Raw genomic sequence first — 21529 nt, forward strand, 5'->3', positions numbered from 1 at the left:
CTCTTCTCAGCATTACAGCTGCAGCTGTTTGACAGAAGTAAGTGACTTCATAAACCCTCCTGATTTGGCAGTAAGAGAGCAGAGTTTTATGCTGTCTGCTGCACAGTCACAGGGGCTGAGAAAGCTCTGCAAAGCAGTCTTCACAAATGTTTCACCTCAGTTTATAAATACCTTTGCTTCACCGTGTTAATGCCTCTTTTGCTTTGCTTTCCATTCACCTTCACTGGATCATCTACCAAGACCTTTTATTGGTTTCAAGTGATTGATCCCACTGGTCCCACATATTTTTCTTCCTTTTTTTTTTTTTTTTTTTTTCTTTTCACAACAGAAGATACTGCACCTTCACCTTTCCCCTGGCTTGTTGGCTTATTATGGTAAGATGCAGTTAGGATTTAGCAGGCTGTCTTTATTCGCAGTGTGAGCAGGCTGTATACCTTCTCATGAAAAAGTCCATGCTTAAGCACTCTATTTTCTCTGTCTCTCTCAAGTGTCCACTCCATAAGGAATTACTTGAAAATACATTTTATTGGGCTGTGATGAAAACAGAGAGAGATTTCTGATGGTTGCCTCCACTTTTCCGTATTCATTTTGAGACCTTATTATTAAAGAATTAATTCCTGTTTCTCCAGGGCAACTTCTGGAGAAGTTCCCAGCTCTAATTATCATGACTTTGGTATGAGTTTGATATGAGAAGGCTATTCAGGACTTTGCAGGAACACCATTTCCATTGGGAAGTCTTCCTTGATGTAAAGTCAGCAGGAACTCTTGCTACAGTAAAATCTCCAGGATTCACCTTTCAAGCTATCTGTTATTTTTATAGGACCATTACAGCTCATAGGCCTTGCCGTTCCTTAGCCAAGCAGCCTGCTGTTTCACATTGCCAGGAGATCTTGACGGATTTGTCTCAGAGCAGACTGGACTGGGATACAAGAATCTGAAGGGGAAGCTGCCAGTGAACAAATGAGTTTCTCAAGAATGGTCTTCAAACACTGGTGGGCTTCATGTAAGTCTCTGTCAAATTGTTGTTCCTCTCTTTGTAAAACCATACGACTACAGATGTTTCTAAATTCAATGCTGTCCTAAAAGCAAAAGCAAAAAGAAGTGAGTGAAAAATAATGCTCCCCAAGTTTTCTAGGCATGATTTGATTTTTTTAAGCAGAAACTTCTTAATCATGACTGTCCATCTCTGATTTAGTGGGAAACATCTTCAGTTTTGAGATACATGTAGTGTAACCATTCAATACCACTGCAAGCTGTCTTGGCAGTTAGCCTTGGGTTGCAATTTCACCTACTAACTTTAAAGGGGCACTTTCTTCCACAGCAATCAGCAATTAATTTTTTTTTATTATTATTCTGTTTCTAACAGAGAGAACTTTTGTAGTTGTTCTCAAGAAATTAAACTCCCTCTTCCCTGACAGGGAAGAGTAGGACATCAGGGAAATGCTATATCCAGATGTCTCTGGAGAGCTCCCAATGGCTCCCAAGGGGACTTTGTGACAGCAACCCTTGCAGAAACATCACTTCCATGCAGTGTCCCTCATCTGTGATGTGACTGGGATCACCAGTGAGGCAGGTGACCTCGACAGCTCTGCTGGTCACATGCTGTAATAAATTATGAAGTCTTCCCAGTCCAGATATAGCATGGCTTGCAGAACGAGAAGTGCTGCTTTAACACTTGCCTGTGCTAGTGGAATGCTCTACATGGGCAAATACAGTCAAACCAACATCATATGTTGCAAGGGCAACTTAAGAGAGGGGTGGAAGCAGACAGCAGAAGCAGAGGTTTAACTTGCAATGGTTCCCCAGCCTGGCTTCTCTAAGAAATGGCTGTGTCAGCACAAAGGAAGGAACATCTCGGTGCTTGGAATGAGAATTTGGAGGTGAAAAGGACACCTTCTGTCAGCAGGATCTACGACTGTCATCTTAAAATTTATTTGCAAATATGGTCTCTATCACAGCCTATGCCTTCATGAGGTCTCTCAAGAAATGAACACTCCAGGACAAGCTGTGGGTGATGGCAGAACCTTCTCCTGTAGCTTATGATACACACCAGATTTCGGCACCTCTTAACTCCTTCACTTGATGTATTTACTCTTTTAGTTAGTAGCAGCCTGTGCTTTTAGCTGAGAGGAAATTGAGTTTTAATGTTATTCTTAAAAGCACTTTTTTTAGGTTCAGACTTATTGTCGGTTTTACCTTTGTTATTAAAAACAATAAAGAAACCTATTTAAAAACCTCCATTTCACCAAGACAATCACAGCTTCATAATGGGAACAGAAAAAGGATTGGCAGTTGAAGGTTTAAAATGTGAGTTAACATCAAAACCAGTGCTGCATGACTGCCCCAGCCAGCAAATAGAACGCATTCATTATGGAAATACTGAAACTAGCCATCCAGCACCATTCCTGGGCCCTTAGGTATTATACGATAACAATTGTGGGTCTGCGGTGGGCAAGGTGAACTCACTGCTCTGGTACACTCCTGTGCTGAAAAACCAGGGAGTCCTGAGTCAGGAGGTTAGCTGAAAAGCAGCCTTTTCCACATATATTTCCAAAGTTTCCCTTTTCAGAAAGATTTTGATGTTTCCTTTGAAGGTCACCTTTCAAATCTGTTCTGTAAAGTTGCCTTAGGTATAAAATCCTTACTCAAATATATTAGAAGGTCAAATAAATTGCACTAAGTAAACAAGCTAGCTTTGCTAGCTTTTTCAGGTGTCCAGCACATGGGAGCTTTAGGATACATGACAGAGAACAAAAACTTGACTTATCTCTCTGCTTTCAGTAAAAGTGTCCAGTAACTAACTGAAGGAAAAGAAAAAGTTTCAGACTAGAATTTTTTTGCATTTTAACTTCAGGAAATAGGGCCCTTGTGAGCCAAACTGATAGAAAGCAGCAGTTCCTGCAGTACTTTCCCATTTAGGAGAAGGTAAGAGGAATATTTGCAATGATTTGATTTTAAGTGTTTTCAATTGCAGGACAGGAGTAGGATCCTCCCTGCAGCTTTCCTTTGTCAAGATCCATATGTTTAAACAGATGAGTTAGTAAAGAACCTCCCCCAGAATATAAAACAGCATGGCCTACTAGTTTCAAGGCACTCTAATTTATGGCTTAAAATTTTCCACTGCCCAAGGTCTGTTTCATGCAGTTGTCACTCAGTGGTAGGCTGATGTTTCAGGATGTTTCTGATGGCCCAGCTTTTATTGTTGAACCTTAACATAAAATTGATACTATCCGCCAAGTTGCTTTGCATTTATGAAGAGGCCACTTTTATAAAGGCTTCCTTAGAGAAGATACAAAATGTTTGCTTCCATCTTTTATTTTACTTCGAGATGCCAACCTGACCCATCAAACAGATTCCTACAGCTGCCTTTTACAGACAGCTGCCTTTTTCTCCAGCACACTTGAATTTAGACCCCGGCCTGCTGCCAGCCCTCAACATTTTTCTTTAATCTCCATGAGCCCTGGTAGACAGAATTTCCACTGAAGGCAGAGTGGCAGTGGTGGTGCCCTGGTCCAGGTGCTGGATACTCTCCGTGATCAGCGGGCCAAATCTAGGAGTCAGGGCTGGAGTGCCAGAGCTCTTAATATCCATTCTTGGTAAATCAGCTCCTCCACCCCCACTGACCTATTTTATGTTTTTCCAGTATAAATGTTCAGGATAGCTCAGCTTCTGGAGGAATAAAATGGTCATTTTAGAAAGTGATTCCTGCGGCATTCCTTGGGCACATGAAAGTCTAAGCCAGAGCTTTTTCCCAGAGGCTCCGCCTGTGGTCAGCAGAGAGCAGTAAGAAAGGTTTTTCTGACCCATCTTAGATGGCTGTTACAGGATGAACTGAATCTGGAGTGCCTCTTTCTTTCTAGAGACCCTAAAGGGCACATGTCTTGAGCAGCTCAGCCTTTGGGAAACCTCCATGGGGCAGATAAGCCCCACCTCAAGTCAGTATCCATTTCTCACCTGCTGTTTTCTAAAACACTTGCATTTGGAAGGTATATCCTAAGATATATACCCTCAAGAATGGAGGCGTGTCTAATAATTCCTTGTAAAGTTATTATTTCTGTGGAAAAAACCCAAAATAATCCCCCAAGTCCCTAGTGTAGTTTATTCTGTGGTTTGCTGCTGCAAAGCCTCTTTCTAACACAGCAGGTGCCCATGAATGTGGAGTGCAGCACTATCATATTAATAAAATGGAACTGCCTAAGCATATTTCCTCCAAGCTTCCAGAAAGATCTCAAAAGCAATTCCTCTCTTGAAGAACCTCAAATTGTCCATTTGTCAGTATTTAAAAAAATATCCACAGAAATGAGTATGATGCCTACAGCTTGCAAATAACTTTGTGGTGGGTGAGGCAATTTTTTCCAGGATCACTCTTCATATTAATTACTTAAAAAAAAATGAACGTTCAAAGCTATTAGGTCCAGGAACAACTTCATAATATCAGTGGCTGCAAAATGAAAAACATGCATGCTGGCACATTTGTTCAATCCGTAGTGGCAAGAAGGGACTCTGCTGCTGTTTTATGTGAATTCTAATGAAAGCAATTTATCTTGTTCCCATCACCCCTGAGCCATTATTTATGAATCAGCCTTCAAATCTCTCACATAAGGAAGAACAAGTCACTTAGGTACTGAGAACCAATCTCTGATTTGTGTCAGGAAATCAGCAACCAGAAAACAAGCTTACTAACTACCATTAGAAATGTCATCTAGCAACAGCCACCAATTCCATATTCCTCCCCGAAAATGTGCAAGTCCCCTGGGTGAAAAGCCCTGGGCTTATGTTCTGCTGAGCAGCTGGCAGAGATGCCTGGCTCTACCAGCCATCGCTGCTTTTCTGCTGAGGAGCAGGACACCTCCAGGTCTTCAGCTCACCTGTGGCCAAGTCAGCGATGCCTGTTGCTGTGCTGTTGTTTGGCCTGCAATGAACTTGTGGTTTCTGGGGTTTTTCCCCGAGGAATGGGTCTCAATATATCAGGAAAACAAAGACTGTGGCTCGCACCACTGTGAGCAGACTTAGCAGACGCAATGCACCATCCTCCCTGCCTGCCTGCGGGAAGCAGGGCAGAACTGCCTTCATACCATCACTTGAGCCCTAGTGATGTGACTCACTCTTGGTACAAATGAAGTGCCACTGGGCTGATTTCACAGCAACTGCACTGTTTCACTCCGGCAGGAGATCCAGGGCAAGAGGACTACAGGTGCATATGCAGGTCTGCTGATGCTGCTCTTTTCAGCTAGGAGCGCTGAGCCTGCCACCCTGACCTTCTTCCTCCACATCACTCAGATCAGTGGCGCTGTAGCACACGGGCAGGAGAAACTTGCACAGTCAGAAGTTTTTTTATTATCCCACCCTGCCAATCTGGCACTTTCTAAGGACACTATTTTCTTTTCCCCCTTAAGGAAAATACCATGACTGTTTTGCAAATGGGATGGCTATTTTAACTTCTTAGCATGATTTATATTCCATTCCCCGCTGGCTGCTGTCGAGATTGGCCCAGTCCAATCCGCTACACATTTCTGATTTATTACTGTCCTCACGACCCCTAGGTAACTCCAGCGCAGGAGACAGGATGTTATCAGAAAGCTGGAGTAATGCATAGCTGCACCTGAGCACAGCCAGGGCAAGCTGCATGCTGCTATTTTGGGAAGCTCTTATACCTTGTATTTTTCCTTTTCAAATGCACTCATATTGCTGCTTAAAATACAGAATCTCTTAAAAAAAAAAAAATCATTCTGTTCGCCTTGGCAGTGTGTAATTATGGAAGAGGGAAAACATGGACATTATCACAGGGAGTCTTTGTGGAGGCAGAAGGCACGAGGAGTTTGCTTGTTGGTTCGATGCCAGCAAACTGCTGGTTAGGCAGTGGGGCGATGTGGTCGCCTGGGTCTCAGGATGAGGGGAAAGAGGCCCTTCCCCATCTTCACACAGACCCACTGGCTAAGCAGTCTCTTTGCAGTCGTACTGCAGGCAAAATCAGTAACAACACACTTTCTGTCGTTAGTAAAGGATTTCCTCCAAATTCTTGAAAGGGTGTCAGTTTTCATCAGAAATTAACACCCACCTTTTATTAGCTGAGGACTAGCACTGTCTAACAGGCCCTGGGGCGCAGCAGAAAGTGGTGTTCCCAGTACCTACAGGGGATGGGGCTATTTCAGTGTTGTCCTTCCCATTTCTTGAATCTATTTTTTCTTCAAAACTATGTCCATCACTTTTGGGACCATTTTATAGAGTGATCTTTTCAACCAGTTCAGCTAACCAGTACTGATACCATAAACCAATAAAAGGGAAACATGGAACAACCACAAACAAATGTAAAACAGGAAGGTCAGAATTGTCAAGAAGGAACTGAAAAAGACATAACCATAGCAACAAATAAGAAATATCAAGCACTGACTACTAGCATCGGTGAGTGTCTCTCACTGATGAGACATAAACCCAGAGCTTTCCCTCTGAAACAGTGAGTAGACGGACATCCTACCACGGGCTGCCATTCTGAAGGGATTTTAGCCAACTCATTGGCTTAGAGCTTATTTTTATGGGCTTGTTCATCTGAATTTATGGACAGGTTATAACATAAATGTATCCCTTGGAATCCAATTTACTTCAAAATAAAATCTTCAGCGGTGAAACTACTTGCAATTAAGAGGGTTGGTTATCCATGACACAGGGTATGAGGAAACCCGGCTCAGAATTTATGTAACCTCATTGTAGAAGAGAAGGGGGGAAAGTCCCAGAGCTCAGTGGGTCGTGATAATGGGTTTTCGGTGAAAAAGGGACCTAATTTAGCTTCAAGTAGAATAGGAAAATCAGAATCCAAAGTAAACTGTATTCCCAGTGGTATCTAAACACGTGCTTTCCTACAAGTAGACATTAAAGTAGTTCTGGGAAAGAAGAGGAAGAAAACAGAACTTCGCTGAGGTGGCTGTATTTCATCAAGCCTGTATTTGTTTGTCAAAAAAAAGGAAAAAAGTCATTAGCCTTGTTTATTTAAAATTAAGTGCAGTGAAGAAGTCTTACTGGAAAATTAGTATTGCAGCAGCACAACCTGTCACTCTCATTTTTGAAGAATAATGTCTAACAATTTAATTTGATTTTTAACACTCTCTTTTAATGTCACACATAGCTTCCAATACTGCCCCTTCCACCTCTAGGTGTATTTATTCCTAGTGGACTCTGAGATGGATATTCCTGGGGACTGAACATATTTGGACCCAAATGTTTAAAGGTTGTTTCTGAATCTTGGTGACTGAGTTTTATCTTGACTTGAGATAGTTTGGATTTGATTTTTAACAAATTGTGAACGTCACAAAGCCAGCTGGACTCAGTACATTGATCTAGCACACGTGAAAACAGTATCTTGCAATATCTCGAATTCACCACCAAGATACTAACAAACCAGAAGTCATAGCAAAATTTTACTCACAAATATTTATCCACCAGATGAGACTTTAAGTGGTTACATCTTTGCTGCTTCAGTACACCCCAGCTTCCCACATTGTGCTGGTCTATGATGGGAAGGTTGGCACAAAGGTGCAAGAGCAGTTTTCAGCTCAGCTGGCCCAGCAATTGGTGTCTATTACTATAACGGGGTTTTGTGGCACGCACTTTGGGTAAGAACTGCCATCCTGTTCTACATGGTACACCCAAGACTCGTCTCATCATAAGGTAAAGACCTTTTGGGCAATGCCAAAGTAAACTGACTTGAAACAAGACATATTTGGACTCCAACAACTAAATCCATGAATTACAAAGTATCTAGACTTTTCCTTAGACCTATTCCTGGGTTAGTATGCATAGCCATTGTATTTTTCAGAAAATTGAGGATTTTTTCAGCTGTATGTTCATTGTGTCTCATATGCTGGAAATATGTGCGCAAACCTGGAACAGCCATGAGCTCTGCAGGTCGGTCATGTTTCACTTCCAAGTTACCAGTCATCTCTGCATCTTGTGTTGGCTTTTGGCTCTTTCAGAACTGGAGAATAGCTTTATAGTTTAAGACTTTCTGTGCACCCCACCCCCTTGAATGGGCCAGTCTTGGCAAGCACACTCCCAGCAGGGACCACAGGAGGATTTACGCTGCCTTGTGCAAAAGGCTTGGCAGACCCAAGCTCTGCACCCACCCGTTCGTCCCTCCCAAGCAAAGCCAGCCCTGGTGGGGTGGAGAGGCAGGTGGGGCGGGTGGCCACCCAACATGGGTCAGAGATAAGAGGGAAGAGGGAGGGAAGGGGCCAATCCAGGTTTAAAAAGCTGCACCCAGATCTGGAGTGGGAAGGGAGGTAGGAAGGCTGATGGCGGGTCCGGGGTGCACAGAAATTTAGACATATAAAACTGGCTTCTGAAAAAGCTCTAAATAATCTTTCCAGGCTACTCAGCATGTCAGTAAGCCTTCACTGTGCCAGAAAGTGTTTTTACCCCCTGAACCCCTGTGATGCAACTACATTGATCTGTCAGTAGCTTTCTGTTTTGTAGGTTGTAGGCTTAAATTACCTAACTGAAAATTAATGTAGATGAAACTCTTCCAGTCTGCATGGCAAGACCCAGCACGTGCAGTTATGGGATGCAGGCCACTGCCCTTCTGCCCAAAGACAAGTGAAATTCTGTCTCCCTCTTACTTACTTTTGGGTGGAGAGGAAGAGGATGCTGCTGTAGGAGAGGGAGCAGGAGAGACTGTTCTACTTGTACAAGCCGGGAAGTCGCTTCTACTATTCGGGACATCTTGCTGCACAAAGCCTTCTCTCGAAGTGTCTCACACCTTGCCAGCCTTGGCCAGGACAGCCTCTCTGGCCTGGGATCACCTGGGCTGAGAGAAGATAGGTCTTCACTCTCTTCTCCTTCCTTAGGGCTTTTCCTTGGGGCTTTTCTCTCTTCCTCCAGCTCCTGAGCCACACCAGGCTCAGACAGCTCCATCACTGCTCCTGGGCTGTGCCAAGCTGTGCCAGCCCTGCCAGCACCAAAGGTTTGGGTGTGGGAAGGCTGGGGGGGGCTGCAGGGAAGATGGGAGGCTACAGCAGCCTGGAGAGTGCAGAGAGCCTCTGCCTGGTGTCTGATGGACAAAAGCAGAGCAGACGGACCCGCCATCAGCCTTCCTACCTCCCTTCCCACTCCAGATCTGGGTGCAGCTTTTTAAACCTGGATTGGCCCCTTCCCTCCCTCTTCCCTCTTATCTCTGACCCATGTTGGGTGGCCACCCGCCCCACCTGCCTCTCCACCCCACCAGGGCTGGCTTTGCTTGGGAGGGACGAACGGGTGGGTGCAGAGCTTGGGTCTGCCAAGCCTTTTGCACAAGGCAGCGTAAATCCTCCTGTGGTCCCTGCTGGGAGTGTGCTTGCCAAGACTGGCCCATTCAAGGGGGTGGGGTGCACATGGAGTCAGCCCTCCCGAGGCTGCATTATACAGCTCGGTGCTGAAGGATTTTACAGCATATTTCGATGTGTAATTTAAAAGGAAAGCAAGGGCCAGGAGTGAAACTTTTCATTCCAGACCCCTCCTGTTTCCAGGGGTGTTTGGTGCAGGTCTGGTTGATGCTCCTGCATCCCATGCCAGGTGCCTCCCAGTGACAACCACACCAAGAGGCAAAGGTCCCTGGAAACACCCAACTGGGTCTGGTGAGCAGGGTTTCCACCAAAAAGCTATGGTTGCTCCTAAGTCAAAACTTCTCGGCCTACCCTCAGTTTTATTACTATTATTATTATTATTATTCACAACTCCAAAATGCATCAAATGCATCCAGACCTGTCAAGCTGACAGTACTGCATTTGGAGCATGGAAAGAAGTAAAAAAAATCTCAAGTAGGAAAACAGTGGGTTGGAAACGGGAAGGCTGAATGAGCCCCACCTGAAATAACTCCAAAAAAAGGCATTTCTGGCTTTGGCAAGTCAGCCAGAAGGATCCTATATGTTTTTGTATATGGTTCCCAAAGGATTTAAAACTGTAAGATTTGATGCTAAACCTATTTCTGTGCTGTGAAACCAGGGACAGCTGTACAAATATTTGCTGGTTTTAATTAAACCTAACATTGCTACTTCCTTCATTTAAGTTAGGTCAAAGGACTGGCAATTTTATGCTTTGATAGATGAAGAAAAACAGTTGTGGGTGTTGTGTTTTAGAAATATGTTATAAAATAAGAAGTCTGAGGGAAAAGGCCTCAGAAGCTATAATAGCTCTACCCTTGTGCTTTCTTCTCAGAGATGTTTTCCTTCTCAAATATTTTGCCTTGTCCATATAGCAACTGTTTCTACTGTTATTCTGCTCATTATTTTTCCTTGAAAGACTTTTATCTAAACTTTCTGTTTGCTCCCTAATTAAACTTTAGGTAGCATTCTCTCAGCATTGTGTTCGTTATAAATGCAGATAAATCTGCTTTCTTAGGGGGAAATGAGGAGGGATGTGCCTGCACCCACTCTCTTTGGACCCCCCTACATTGCCTCAGTCATTGGGCAGATCATCTCACAGCAAGTCCATCTGGAGAAGTGCTGGTCTTCCTCCTGCTCCTCAAAGCTGGGATTTACTCTCACCATCTCTTACAAAATCAAGTGTATCAATCCCATCTCAGGGCTAGAGATAAATTATCAACTCAGAGACCCATTCCTTGTTCACACAGCAAAGACAAAAGAGTACCAGCTGGGTTGGGTAGTCTTAGAAGCAAAGGGGAAACCTCTCCTTTCAGCTGCATGGCTGGTCTGCTATTTGTCCTCAGGCAGGTCCCTCACTCTTCCACCATGGGAAATGAGGATAATGGTGCTGACTCCCACGGTGATGTGTTTTCATACCTGTACAGTAAAAGAGCTGGGTATTAGAGTTCTTCAGGTTTTTAGAGGAGGGCAAAGAGGGCCTGGAATCAAGCACAAATTTTCCCTAAGTTGTCTTTGTGAAAAAATCTGGATTCATGAACACGCACTGCTGAAGAACGTCCATTTTCATAATTTTTTGTTTAAAAATCAGGAAAAAATCAGGAAAAAATGCTTAGAAAGTCAGAATAATGCATTCAAACACCCAGGCACATATTTTAAAGTTTGGGGTTTTTTTAGTGCGATTTTTTTCAGTTTGCTTTTAAGTTGAGGTATAGACAAAAGGCACCAAGGAGGAGTAAGAGAAGCGTTTTGCCTGTGTTGATCCACATTTTGTGTTTTGATTTGTTTTAGATTTTAGTTTACAAAAATCTAGTGAGATTTCAACTTTTCATTCTCAGTAAAATATCTCATATTTTCTGTGGAAAAACAAAACAAACCACCATTTCTTCCCCTTTGATACATATAATGAAAAGAATGGAGAGATTGTCCCTTCTACTTAGTTTGTTATTTCTTCTTTAAAAGTTACATCTCTCACTGTGCTAAGTGAAATTATTATTATTATTAGGTTTGAGGATCTTCAGAGTGTTCTCAGTAAAGCTCTTTGTTATTGTTAGCAATTTTAGCATTATGTTACTGCTACCAGCAGTTTTATTGTTGCTGGTTTTGTGGTGCTGAGCACTAGTATTGAATGGAAAAGAAAAAAGCTCTTTTTCATAAAGGAATAAACCTAATCCATCACTTGATAGACATCTGCCAGCAGAATGTTCTTCCTATAGGAGATGATCAGACTAGCCTGGCATCAGTACAGGACCTATGCTAGACACTGAAACCAAATGGCAAATGAGGTAAAATTGCAGAGAATTGGGTACAGGAGTGTGGAGAAGAACACACAGATTTGCAGTTTGTCAGCTTGCTCACTTTTTAAGTGCTAGAAATATGGTCTTCTTAGGTGGTCTGAAGTCTTGGGGTAGATTAACATTTTATAAAACTTTTCCTATACAAAACCATAAAAACCTTCAAAACCTCTAACAAACCCTTATCAGGAATTTTCTTAGAGAAATGCTATCCATGGACAATTGCAAAAACAAGATGTGGAAGTCTGGTTTTATTTCCAAGATCTGCCTCCCTGTCTGCTTGTTGTTTACATGTGTTCCATGTGAAGCCCTGAAGATACTGAGTCATTGGTCAAGTAGAGAGTAAACCAAGAGGAGATAAATCGTGACTTAATGGTAAAGAAATCATATGTTGTGACATCTACCTTTGACACAGCTAGTACCTCTCACCTAATAACTTAAACCGTGGCAGGCCATTCTGTCTGTTAACTGTTTTTAACATGGTTCTAGTGTGTATCCATAAATCCAGAGGTTTTCTTCCTGACACTGCTGCTGTTCCATCTGTTTTGCCAAGTATGTCTGAAGAGGCAGAATGGATGTAGAAGCTTCTGCCCCTCACTCCAGGATGTATACAAAAAAGCAGAGTTTGTCTCTACACTACTTCTGCTATAATGGAATGTACTTGTACAGTCAATGAGTTTTTCTGAATGAGTTAACCATCCTTCCGGGGTAAAAAAAAAAAAAAAAAAAAAAAAAAAGAAAAAAGCTGAATAGCTGCTTATTTTAATCTGGCAACACTTTGAGAAAATACAGCATTTTTTCTGTCTAACGTAGCTCAAGGCTAAAAACCCAAAGAGCAAGAAAACTCCTCTCTTCTCCCCCCCCTTCCAAAATGAAAGTCAAGATTTTGTGAGATTCAGCACAATCCATGGGATTTATGTTGCACCTGTTGAATTCTCACAAGAAATATCAATTAAAATATTGTGACTTTGGAAGGAACAGAGGAAATCTGCAGAGAGACTGGAGCTCCGTGTCTTTTCTGCACCTGCAGCAGCCTACCGTCCCGGCTCCATGCCTCTTGGGCAAGAAGGGGCTGCCAGGCCGGTGCCATGCACCAGGCCATCTCCATTGGCACTCAAGGAGAAGTCCATTTCCCCCATGTGCACTCACTTCTTGTTTGAGTTAGCACCCACTAATGGTATCGGTACAATGAGGCCTTGCTGACACAGTGCTGGAAGTGTTTGGTGGCACAGATTTGGGATGCTCTTGCGCCTTTGAGTGTTTGGACTGTGAGGAGGGAAGGAAGCCTGAGATCTCATAGCAGTTAGCTCCAAAGCCCAATCAAACCTGATAGCAATTTTTAAAAAGCCTGAGTGGCTGTGAGTGCATAAGCCTTTGTCCCCAGCTGGCAATAGTGGGATTTACCAGGAAGCTGGGTTCTGCACTGCTGTTGGTTCCTGCTGGTGCTGTTTGCGCGTTACAGTGCTGGTGGGATGACTCCGGTGGAGCAGGACCTTAGGGGATACCCAAGCTCAGGAGAGACTGCAAGTCCAGAAAAAGTGCTACATATGTTCCTACAATGTGTTGATCTATTTGAACTTCATTAGGTTGTCCTAATCACATCTTCTCTCCTTTCCTCTTCCTCTTCTACCCCAGTGTTTTCCCTGAATGAATCTCACATACAGAATTTTGGGTGTACTCACTTTGCACCTGTCTGCAAAACAAGCAACTCCTCTGCCTGAACTGTGGCAACGGAGGGCTGCATTCATGACCTTCCCCAGGGAAAAAGAAAACTGGCTATAGTGGGATGCCTGTTGATGAATGAGAATATGCAAGTAAGCTGTAAACCGTTTCCACACCCTCTGACCATTCTCAATTAGAGGCATTTTTTTTGTGCTAGTGATATTTTATGTTTAGCATCCCAAAGTGGATCCCTCTCCAAGTGCTTGTCCACTCTCCCTTTACACCCATGAAGCCAGAGAGTCTTCTGGCAACAAAGTCCATGCCTACTTGCTGCTTGAAGAACCACTTCCTTACATTTGTTTTCAACCTGGCTCCCTTATACCCCATAGGTCATGTACTGAAAGGGACCAGTGAGTAGTCAATCCTTCTCTATGGCAGCCAGCATTTTGCAGACCTCTATCATATTTTCCCTACTGCTCTTTTCCAGCCTCTTCCCATTGTCCTGCTACAGGTTAGTGTCCCCACAGAGGGCTAGCTGTGATTGTCCCTTGTCCTGAAAGCAAAGAGTCAGCCCAGTTCACTTACATAATGATGAACAACTGAACTAGCATGGGTGGCTTAGCACCAGGGCAATGGAGACAGCCCATGTGGCCGGTTCTGCTGGCTCAGCTCTGGGGTCAGGACTCTGCAGCCAAGGGCCAGGCATAGCAGCTGGGAGCTGCAGCCTCTTCCACCAGTGTGGCTCTTCCTGTGGTGAACACTTGACCAGACTTAGGTGTATGTTCCTAGGATACAAATACAAAAATATTTTCTCTCTCATACGTGTCATTCTGGGGAGATATTTTGCCCTGAGAACCGACCTTTTATATAACACCAACTAAATACACATTGCACCTAAGTGGAGATACTCTGTTAGAAATAAATGTGCTTATAAGCATTTGGAAGTGTAAAGGTGATATTTATAAAGTGACCAGAACACCCACTATGCGCTGCATAAGCCAGTGAAAATAACAGCTGCTGAGTTTTATCAGCTTTAGAGCACCACAGGACCAGTGCACAGAGAGGTTCATCTGCGATGTGTCAGTGCTGAGGACAGCTGACTAATGCTCTGCTGTAGCTAAAGACAGCATAATCATATAGAGACTATGAGTAAATGATAAAATGAGTAGCAGTTTTATGGCTTCTCGAATGCTTTCTCCTAATATCCACATCTGTACCATATTTGTGAGAGTAAAAGCAATGAAAATTCCTGCAGGTCAAAATAACTTTATTCTTAAGAGTATACCTAGGGTGTTGTCTTCCCTCCAGCCCAGTGGTAAACATGTTGATGTTGGAGTAAAGAAAGGGCTGGTATTTTTCCTGGATGAGTGAAGTACAGCTTTATCATTCTGCATTAACTGTTTCAGATGCTGTATACACTTTTTAACCTACTAACTGTATTCTGACGGTTTGTAAGTCACAAAAGCTTCTTTTTAAAAAATTCTGAAACCACTAAATGCTCCACATAAAATCTGGAAAATCTGACAGGAACTGAAGAAAATGTAATTACCTGAAGTGACAGTTTTGTTCTCAGAACAGTTTCCACCATAGAAGGGCGGGTTTTTTATGTTGGTTTTTTTTTTTTATATTTTCTCTCTCTTGCCTGTCTCTGAAACAGATACAATTTGCATTTTCCTTAGGGGCAATGTCAGGTAAACTAACTGAAACTGCAGTTCAATGGACACTGAAAGTCACTATAAAGTGGCATTGGTGCTGAAAGATGCAGTCGCACTTTCTCCTCGCCTCCTCTTTCATAACTGTGCAGAGAACTGGAGTGAGAAGCTGATCTGGGTTTAAGCTTACCCAGCAAGAAAACAATCTTCAGATGGATTCCCTCCCCAGGGAAGCTTGTTTTGCAGATATGCAAGCTCCTGTGCTCACACAGGGAGGGATGCTGTGAGGCAGGAACAAGTGATGGGAGATTGGGGATTGCTTTTCTTTAGTGATACTTTTGCCATTTTACGTTTTACCACAACTAACCTAACAGTAACAATATTAATATTAGCCAGGAATAAATGGGACTAGTTATTTATTTATTAAAAACCACACATAAATATAGTCCTGTGTCTTTAGAAGTAGGAATAGGAGAATGGTTTATGTTTCTATTGAAAGTCTAAATGGAAGGCAGTTGCTACAGGCTCTGTCTCACCTGTGCTAGCTACAGTTCACTTTGCAGATGTGCTGAAGGATGGTTCATGTGTTAAGAGCAAGTGACTCATAACTGGACCTTCTGGGAAACATTATGGGTCACCTAAATTCAGCAAGGAGTTCAGATAGAGGAAATCGAGCTTAAAAGAGCTGAGTGACTTGAGCTTGTGCTGGATATCAGGTGGCAGGAGGAGGAACCAGCTCTCACCAGAGGGGCCTGGAAGGAGCCTGGCTTGGTAGGGACAGACCTGCAAGGCGCCTAGCGAGGATGTGAGCTGGCTAGGAAGGTGGGAGGGAGTCTCTGGGTAATTTTGAACTTTGCATTAATGAAGCTGGCTTCCAAAGGGGAAACGTTCTTGGGAAAACAGGAAGAGAAAGAGGTTGAAGCAGAGCCAAAAATTAGGATGGGTGAACAGCAGGATTCATAAATCTGTGTGCAGTTTTTACCCGCTCTCGCAGAATTCCAATCATGAAAGAAAACCAAACTTTCACGTTTGAATCCTGCATGTGAGCAGTTTATATGGGCGAATGTTCAGCTGAGCAGCCGAATGAGAGACTGGCTGTTGGTTAACAGTTAGTGATTGCAAACAGAAAGCTGTTTACATTCACAGGAAAAAAATGGCTCACAAACATCTTGCTGTTAAAGAAACAAGGTCGGGTCAGGTGAATAAGATGGATTGATCGTCTAACAAAAAAGTCTGAGCCAGGCCTTCAGGGTAGGGTGTGGATGAAGCTACATCAACAAAACCACTAATAAATCTGCTGTCAAGATTGTACACTTGCTTGCTGTTTATGCATGTGGGCTGGCTAAGGGGTCTACTGAGTACACATTTAGTAGGAGATTCCTAATTTTAGCTAGAAAAAACTCAAGGTTACCACTCTACCTGGAGTCCTGTATATCTTCCCTTTTGGTAAACGAAAAAGCAGCAACCTCACAGGACAACAATGGTATTCCGCTGTCAAACTGCCATGAAGCTCCCTATAAATGATGTTTCTAGATGGATGGCTTAGGCCAAGTACCTCTCTTCTAGATGGCATATGTCAGGTAGGTAAATCCCAACCATAGAAACTACTTTTCTTCAGAGTTATTGTAGAGTTTTCAAAATGCAAAACTAATGCCTGTAGCTTGCAGTCACTAATAGTGATCTGTAAGTACATTTCCACCTCTCTAAAATTGTTTATTTATGCCTCTACCCATCTTCCACATTTATGATGGCAGCTCCCGCTAGATTTGACCAAAGAGGTATTGTTTTGCCATTGGTGCTCCCACGGTACCTGAGTTCATCCAAGCTTGCTGTTTGAAAAAAGCACACGAGAGGCCAACTCATTGAGCACAATTTATTCCAGATCTTTGCAGAGCATACAATGCTCTTGAGCCCGTACAGATGTGTAGCCAATGGGGAGCTGTCTGGCTACACAAGTTTTTTATATATTTTTCAACTAAATCAGAAATCCAAATGCAGAAGTCAGCACTCGGGGATGTCTACATGGATTTGTGACTCTCCTGCCTGAGTTCTAAGGTTATAAACCAAGGAAGGGATTAAACGCATATGTACATTTTTTTTCTTTGTGTGATAGACTAATATGAATAACATTGCTCATTTACAGAATCAGAGAACATTTAAATGGGAAAGGTTTCTTCAAACCATCGAGGTAAAATCCTTTTGAAAGTAATTTTAGGCTGGTTTTGATAGCATTCAGTGTCACCATTTTTCACAGGAAGACATCTCTTCTGCCAACTATGATGGTTTGCCATGTGTGTTTTGTAAGGCCTCACCACTTCAGCTTAAAAATACCCAGAAATGGGACATATGCTGGCAGTCCTGAGGCATATACTAACATAAACCAAAGTTATTTAATAAAACTGTAATATAATTCATTTTATTCATCCCTTTCAGAAAGCCATGTGTGAAAGAAACGGGAGACAGTAGAAAAATGATGCTGTTGGCAGAAAACGCACAAATGCTGTGTTTGCTTGAACCCACAGAAATGGGTTCAAGAAAGATTACACCTCTGTATACATACACATTAAGCTCCTGAATCCCATCATGCCCATCCCTCTGACCCTAGCACTGCCCTCATCAGAGGTGAAAACCAAAACCACAAACAGCTAATCAGGTGCTCAGCCAAATACGTGTGGGTTATATCACACTTGCTGCTGAGACCTTGTGCCAGAAACAGGGGGTCTGAACTCACAGCAGGCACACCCTGGGGAAGTGGGAGCCTTAGCAGCATGAAGGTGGGCACAGGCCTGAACTTCTGGCCCTGCGGAACATGGACTGGTCGGATCCTGTTGATAACTCACTGACCCTACTTGCAATTGCAGTTTCAGGCAGAGGAAAATGCTAAATTTGCTGTGTCACCCTCCACCCCTGCTCCTGCTGCTGGAGAACTGCTCTGAGTTGGGAGGGCAGCACAAGGCACACAGCCGGCAGCACAAACTCTCTTCATATCTTCATGTCTACAAGCAGCATAACTTAAATTTAGCGGTGATGTGGAACATTTGGCCCAGTGTGACTGTCCTTGCCTGCAGATGTTAACTGCAGGCAGCAGGCACAAGCTGTGCAATGTCATCTCTGTGTATTTCTGCGGTGCTAAGGGAAGGAGGACCAGGAGTGAGCTCCAATACTGAACCCTCTATTATCCACATTACTTACTGTTTTATTTTCTCCCTAATTTTGACCTCTCCAGTCAGCTCTGTCCAAGACAGTACCCAAACATTGTTTTAGCCAAGCCTGTGCCAGCTTTGCTTCTCTCCATCTTACACAATTCCTTCATGCTATTCCAGCAAGGTTTTCATTCTCAGACTCCTCCATATGCTTTTATGTCACAGTCCAAGGCATGAAACATGCCTCAGTCTCACAGTCTTGCTGTAAAAACATAACTCTGGTGGGTTGTAGCCTTGGCCTGCACTCTTCCAGATATTTTGAGCTGCAAAGGTTACACAGAAAAATGATGACACCTGAGCACAAGGTGTACGAAATGATGCTTGCAGGAGATCTTGAGCCAAGGTGGTATGGATGCAGTTTGCTCAGGAGGAGGCTTGTCCCATGCAGTGTAGACGAAAGCCAGGTAGTGCCTGCTAAATGGGCACTATTAATCCAGTTAGACTTTGTGATTGGGTCCAGATTGACAGTAATTGGAAAAATTATCTGTTCCAACTTTCAGATGATGCCCTGACTTCCGTTTAGCCTTGGATGCTTTCCAAGTGAACCCCAGATTTTCTTGGGGTTCGCTTGGCGTCACTGCTGGGAGTGCATCACAGAGCCTACATCTGGGGCAATGCTGTTACTACCAGATAGGGCTATGGAGGTCGACCAGCCCACGCTGAGGGAGCTCCAGAAAAGACAGACACCAAATTCCAGGGTTGCATCACTGCCTAATCAGAGAAGAAGGAAGGAAATCTGTATGTTATCTTTTACAAATGGCTGGAAGAATCCAGGATGAAGATGTGAGGCAAAAATAGGGTCAGCCTGGGAGAAAAGTCTTTTTTGCAGTTAGTTTTTGAGTACAGGAAGAAGTGATGACAGCCTATTCGCTTCAGTCCAACTCCCTCTGTCATGTAGTCCTGGGAGAGGACCAGGGTCTCTACATGGGGCATACTATATTTTTAATCCAATTATAATATGGCTCAGTCCCTTTCCTACAGCTCAAGCTGAAGCATGAATACAATTAGACAGCAACTGAGTTTAACAGCCATAGCCATAAACTTGATGGTTTGCATAATTCGGATGGGGGTTTCCTTGGAGATTTGCTGGAAATATTGAAGGTCAGGTTTTGCTTTTTTCTTCCAAAGGTAAAAATGAAGACTACAGCTCTTTTGCAAAGGCCATAAATAATACAAAGCTAATTTCTCTAGAAAGAGGGGCCTGTGTGGTGCCTGGTCTTATCTTGCAAGCATTGTCATGGACTGCTGTTAAGTGTGGCTTTGAGTCTTCAAGAAAGAGCCTGCAGTTTGCCAAGCTAGATGCACGGAAATGCATGCAAGCCCTTGCCCATATCTAGGTTTACCTGTTTTCACACAGCATTTTTCAATCAAATGCAGGACAATCAAATACGTAGTTTCTGCAGACAAGTTGAAGAATGTGAATACAAAAAACCCCACAAAAAAGAAAAAAAAAAAAAAAGCAGCAAATCAACCAACAGAAACAAGCCCCAAACTGTTGAACTGTTTGGTGGCAGAAGTCAGGCGTGTGCTTACAAGGAAGAGTGAAGATGATACAGCTGTCCTGTTGTCATTAACACTCGCCAGAGGAGCAGCATGACATGGGAGTATTTGTGTAGCTAGGTTGCTGGCCCCCACCCAGATCTGAGCTATATCTGACCCTGAAACCACCTCACAATATAGTCCTTGAAATGGAAAAAAAGATAAGTAATCTCAATTACTGACAACTTCCTGGGACTTGCTGTAGGTGATTTCCTTTTTAATGTCATTATAAATTAACATCCCATTACTATAATATGAAAATTAACCCAAATTTAATTTTGTTTTTGCTGCTCTGTCAATTTAATGTGATTTTTTTTTTGGTCAGGTAAGCATTTAAAAAACATAATTCAACTAAGCTGCCACAGTTAAGGTATGTCCCTGACCAAAGAGCATTGAGTTCCTTAGTGTGGAAATTCAAGCAAAACACAATGTCTCATTATTATTCTATGATTCTATTAAGGCAATGTGCCTAAAAAGAATCAGATTCTATTAGATGTGCTAATGGGGTTGTAAAACACATATGCATGTTTTGGTCTGGTTCGTATAGGCAAGATTATAGTTTTCTTAAATAGTTGAAGGAAGTGGTTAATTTTCTTGTGTAGATCTTCATTCACACATGTTTGAAGTTTTAATGGGTTATTAGACCTTCTACAATGAATCCTCTGTATCTCCACTCACCTGAATGCCCCATGGTCAAACTGAAAGTTAGCTGGAAGAAGTAAAACGTCCAGGGGTGTAATTTTCTACTTTCTATTACACGATAAAAAGAAGGAAACTTTTGGTTCTGGCAGACTTCACTTGAACCATTTCTAATTTTACTTACCTATAGATTCATACCATGTGGCGGATTATTTAGAGTTTATATTATGGATGGCTATACTTACTTAATGCAACAACATTTGTAAAAAAGACATGTACGCTGGATACAATACCCAGTCTATCTCTTCCCAAGCAGAAAAAACTTGCAGAAATCTTTCCCCTCTGCCCCCTCCCAAAGATCTGGGACTCTGTCCAGGTATCTGTCTGCTTTTTCTCTGAATTTTCCATCCAGAGCTTGTGAAATATATGTAAAGCTGATTCTGTAGGTCATACTCATGGCAGAGCTAGTGCTAGGTACACAGGGCTCCCAAATCAGGCCAGGCAGTTAGCTCAGCAGGTAAACGGGAAACCAGACAGAACAGCCAGACAGATGCCAGATTTCTCTCTCTTCAACCTTTGACTTCCACAGAACGTACATTGTTGAACTGAGTTTCAGGCTTGGGCCTCAAAAAGGTGGCAAGGAAGAAATGGCCTGGGTCAACTGCAGCCTCCAAGGAGGACGGCATGTTGTAAAGTATCCAAAGACATCCATGTAGGGCTGACAGATGAAGCACAGGGCTATGGCAGACCTGTGCAGGCAGTGCCGGCCTGGGGCATCTGGAAACTAGGTGAGATACAGCAGCACATCTCAGACAACACGGCTTGGTTACATTTAAGCAACAACATGGACTCCTTACTATTTTCTTACAGTGACTTGTAATTACATTTTCCAAGTGAATTTAAATAACTCTTAACCAGCTAAGTAAATAACCTCAAATGAAATATTAAATTAGAATTTCCCAAACAGAAGATGTCTTTTTCTATTATTATTATTTTAAACAAAATCAGTGTTTTCCAGTGTTGGCTTTGCAGAGTATCTTTTCTTGTCTGACAAATCAGCCCAAGCAAAAATTCCCAACAAGCTCTAGGTTTAAAACCTGATGAGTTTTTTCAGCCTCTGAGACCCTGAAAAGTACAGACTGGAGCTGCTGTGGCTTTTCACAGCATTTCATACTTGCTCATTTCTCTCACTG

The 21529-nt window shown here is 42.9% G+C and overlaps 1 protein-coding gene across 1 annotated transcript; it reads right to left on the reverse strand.

Annotated features, from left to right (window-relative positions):
- Window positions 1–872: 872 nt before the first annotated feature.
- DLEU7 (deleted in lymphocytic leukemia 7) lies at window positions 873–9075 on the reverse strand. The gene is made up of 2 exons (XM_030477578.1): window positions 8614–9075; window positions 873–1079 (listed from the first exon to the last, which is right to left on the reverse strand). Exons 1-2 carry the CDS (start codon window positions 9073–9075, stop codon window positions 873–875), a joined length of 669 nt encoding a protein of 222 aa, XP_030333438.1.
- Between the last annotated feature and the right edge of the window lie 12454 nt (window positions 9076–21529).

The sequence above is a fragment of the Strigops habroptila genome, chromosome 2 (assembly GCF_004027225.2).
Source record: "Strigops habroptila isolate Jane chromosome 2, bStrHab1.2.pri, whole genome shotgun sequence".
Classification (NCBI taxonomy): domain Eukaryota; kingdom Metazoa; phylum Chordata; class Aves; order Psittaciformes; family Psittacidae; genus Strigops; species Strigops habroptila.